Here is a 4,583-nt window from a genome sequence, read left to right as displayed (position 1 = left end):
GCCTTGCCAAAAAGGTCTTCATATGAATGTTTACTAAATTGCAGTTCCACATACCTCCCAATCCTGTTTTAATGTATAGAATTTAATTTATAGAATTAATTTATTTCTAAAAAATCCTCTATAAATGGAACTGCTGTATTCATATGTCAATATAATTTTGAAAAGCATCACAAACTTTAAAACTTCAAAATTTTTCTCAATTATACACTTTAACGTATTTTTAAAGCTGGGTGAATATTTTCAGATAATAGATCTACTGAATGAAAGGAGTTTTAATCAGATGAGTGACAAGATGTTTCCAAATAATTTAAAATTTTTTCTATTTAGCATAATATGCTACCCTGGAAAATATTGAACCTTTACCTGACTCATAACTATCACAATTCTTTTATTCTTAAACACTTTTCTTGTATCTTTTGGAATTATTTTTGATACCGTTAATATAGCATATAATCCTTTAGTTTTGTGTGTAATCATTCTCATTAACTGAAAACTAGAGTATAATTAAGGCACAAAGATTAATAAATTTTAGCCAATATACTACATTGATAGATTATTGAATTTTCTTTAATATAGCATTTATACATTCTTTATTTGTCCCAAGCAAGGAATCAAATCCATATAATGTTTTAAAGCTTCAAGGATGTGAAATATATATAGTATTTATATATGTTTATATAATTCTTTAAAAATATACTGATGGCCAGTGGTATTGTGGTATAAAACATCTCAGAAATATTGGTTATTTGCAAATGCTATCTTTGGTGTACTTCTTGTGTCCAACACTGTAACATAGAGAAGACAGATTAAACACTGTAAGTGAAAAATTCTCAGAATATGGCTGTTGGATCACATTTTGATTGAAAATTGTGACGGTCAATGAAAACTGAGATGAAAACTCATAAAAAATCAGAAGCAAGTAAAAATAATGAAAATTTCTGATGATCTTATCTATATTCATTCAGGAGAGCTCCTCCCCTTCTGTCATCCCAGGTAATATTGGTCATGGATTATTTTCTTCATTATAGGAAGAAAATACTGTTTTAATCCCACTGGCAGATTTGCTAGCAGCATATTTGATATAGTGAGTAGTCAGATACCTGATGAACACATACAATTGTTGAATAAATCATAGCGTTATGCAAAAACACATATGAGTAGGCACTTGTGTGTCTGGTTAGCAACTGATCTTTGGTAAGGGCAAAATAAGAAAAAAAAAACTTCAAGCTTCATTTAATAATAATGAAAATATTTTCACTTACTAACACGGAATGTCTCTAGGTATTAAGATATTGGTCAAATTGGCCATAAAAATGGTAAAGGCCATGGTTAAAACCTTTATCTCTTTTTGCTATTTGACATGTAGAGTCTCTTTTTAACAGATAATGATAGAAAACTTTTCACATTTAGAGTTGGTCATTTTCATTCTTTTCAAGTTGTTTGGGGAAAAATGAAGAAGCCTGTATAAGTGGCCACAGTACTGGTTGTCCAGCTTGATGGTATTATTCTTCAGATCCATAAATTAACCAACTTATTTGACAGTTGATAAATTGCTAATGTCAAACACTTTCCAGAATTATTTTTTCAGTGTTCCGTCAAACTGTAGTAGTATTTTGTATCTAACCAATTCAATTGGGAAACAAAATATATGCTTGCACAGTCCAGACTTTTAATGTCTTCTGAATCTGTTGTCTTTGAAATGAGACATTTTTAGATAGGTGTTAAAAATTCATTAATGGTACTATTTACTAGGAAAAAATGAAGTAAAGGTAACAAAGTAAAGCGATTGTTACAAAAATGTTGACATTTGTCTTTACTGTACCTCTGTATTTTAAAACATGTGTCTGTTCTTTTACATTTTAACCAAAGATGCAGGCATCTCTAATTTATTTGTCACAGCAAGTTTGAAAGTCATAGTCAGATTTGAAAATTACTTTAAGCGGTTCACATCTGATAGTTGTTATATATAGTTAATCAATAAAATCTGAAAATCATTTAAAGAGGTCAGTTCACAGATGATATTGTATTTACTATGATGATTTAAACTATAATTGATGAAAAATAGTTGGCGAATGCATAAAAATAAATATAGATCTTAAATTTTATGGAATTTGGAAACTTGCTTTTAAGAGGTGTTTAATTAAAGCGAAGTTTCTGCTGTGTTTTTTTTAAACCATACCATTTGGCACATGAAAGTGCAGTGGGTGGTATGGCTGAAAGAAAATAGGTGGTGGTCCAGATGTTACGTAATAAGCAGGGTACCCTCCCTCAGCAGCAAAGTATGGAGCAGGCTGATAAAAGCAAGTTACATTTTCGGTATTAGGTAAGATATTCTGTTCTCCAAGTACTTTTAAAGCCATAAGGGTGATCATATTGAGGGTCTGTCTTCTTTCATGACCCATGAGGCAAACAGTGCTTTCATTCACAACTCCACGCAAGGTCATGAGGTAGTCATACTTGCTCTTTTCTTCACCTATGAAATGGTTGCGGAGGTATGATTCAATCTTCTTTTGCTGTTCTTCTACATTAGGAAAATCAATGAAGAATCTAGAACACATATAACGTTCCAGGGTCTTGATTTCTGCTTCACAAGCTGGCTTAAAGTTTCGAACCAGCAAGTTGCTGTACTTCAGAAGGCCACCACCTCTAATTTCTTCAGGTTTTCTGGTAGATATAAGCTTGTACTGCAAATGTGTCATTGCTTCTTGAAAGTCTCCATACATGCTTTCAGCTACCACAACAGGATAGAATGCTTTGGTTAGCTTACCATTTTTGTCACTGTAGAACTCTAATATGGGATCCAAAACAATTTGAAAGGAATCTACACTAAATTCAAATTGTCGTCTGAGTGAATTCACAAACTTTAGCTCTACATTCTTTCCAGTATTATTTGAAAGAGAGATGAGACTCCAACGATCATGCTTATTGCAAACTTTGACCATCTTCTGCACATAAGCCTCTTTCATAGTCTTTAGGGTGATTTTTTCCTTTTTTACACCTTTTGGTAAAAAGTCGAGCAAACAACCCAGAACTACATCCTTAACAACCTGAAATTCTTGATCACTTGGTAGCTCAACACCAAAAATAACATCCAGATCCTTATAGCTGATTCCATTGTGGCTTGCAAGTATGTAACTTGCTGTGGAACCATTCAATCGGGTATCTTTAACAATAATTCCTTGCTCTATCAGTTGATCTTTCACAACATGAATGATATCTTTTGGTTTTACCTCCAATGTGGGGAAATTTCCCCTTCCATGAATTGGAATAACTTCATTTAACACTTGATCCAGTGTCATAACTTGATCCCAAGTGAGATTGCTGAATCTGATTTCAGACATTATGATGTCAGATGATCAACTAGAAAGGAAGCAAAGTATTGAGAAGAAAATTAGCATTTTGAAATCAATGTTACACCTAAAGCATATGGAAAAATTAAAAAAATATACCTTAAAAATAAACTAATACTAGGGAGTAAATTATCAATGTATCTAATGGTGTTCAAATCTATAAGTGAAAAAGCCACGATGGTTATGTCAAAAATGTTACATTGATTGGTGTATGTAAACAGACATTCTCAAGGATTTGTTAAAGTTGTAATTATTTTTGATATGAAACAGTGGCCTTTCTCAGTTTTTCCTCATGTAAATACTATAATGAGTGTATTTGTTTAGTGGTATAAATTTTGTTCATGAGATAATCATAGTACATAATTGAGGTTAATTGTCATGAATTTAAAGTGAGATCAGATAGCTCTGTCTGTGTGTGTTAGACCCAGTTGACTGAATAGGATAAGGTTTAAGTGCAATATATAGCACATTTAAACCAAAAGCATCAGAGTATTCTATTATTAACTTTCATATATATTACTGCTCTAAGTTTAAAGAATATTACTGAGGTTCATTATTAGAGTATAAATTCCTAGAATTGCTTGAGAATAAGGAAAAATGCAACACCTCTTCTACGTTCCTGACAGCCTTAAAGAAATGTTGGTTTAAAGAAATAATGAATATTATTTTAAAATTAAAAAGAAAACATATGAGACTACTAAATTTGTCTCTAAAATGAGAGCAAGAATATATAAAAGCATAAGATTCTTGAGTTTTAAAATTTTGCTCTGCAGACATGTACTATGATATGCTTAGAAAATTTTACAGTTGAGGTAATATTAGGATGTTAAAATTATAAACAATATTAATATAATTAAATATAATTATAGTTATTACATAGATCTTCAAATACTCTATTAAGCTATCTAAGCAATAAATCTAGTAAATAAAGTTTCTTATAAATGTAGTTTTGAGGTATCCTTTCCTGAATTCCAGACATAAAATTTATACAAACCTTAAGACAGATTTGTACAGACAGTATTCATATTTTGGTTATCTAGGGAGCAATTAGAACAGAATCTAAATATTAAGAATTTAGTGTATAGAACTAGTATAGAATAATTTTATTTTACATCTGTAGAACCAGGATTTTTTTTTTCTTTTTAGGGCCACACACATGGCATATGGAAGTTCCCAGGCTAGGGGTCATATTGGAGCTGCAGCTGCGAGCCTATACCACAGCCACAGCAACAC

At 31.4% G+C, this 4,583-nt stretch overlaps 1 protein-coding gene across 1 annotated transcript; it reads right to left on the bottom strand.

Moving 5' to 3' along the window:
* On the bottom strand, positions 677-3,360 carry FAM46D (family with sequence similarity 46 member D). The gene has a single exon (XM_005673741.2). The coding sequence runs from the start codon at positions 3,339-3,341 to the stop codon at positions 2,169-2,171; it is 1,173 nt and encodes a 390-aa protein (XP_005673798.1). The 5' UTR covers positions 3,342-3,360; the 3' UTR covers positions 677-2,168.

The sequence above is a fragment of the Sus scrofa genome, chromosome X, assembly GCF_000003025.6.
Source record: "Sus scrofa isolate TJ Tabasco breed Duroc chromosome X, Sscrofa11.1, whole genome shotgun sequence".
Lineage (NCBI taxonomy): Eukaryota > Metazoa > Chordata > Mammalia > Artiodactyla > Suidae > Sus > Sus scrofa.
Note: the sequence above shows the minus strand (reverse complement) of the source record. Positions and strands in the feature narration are given on the sequence as shown.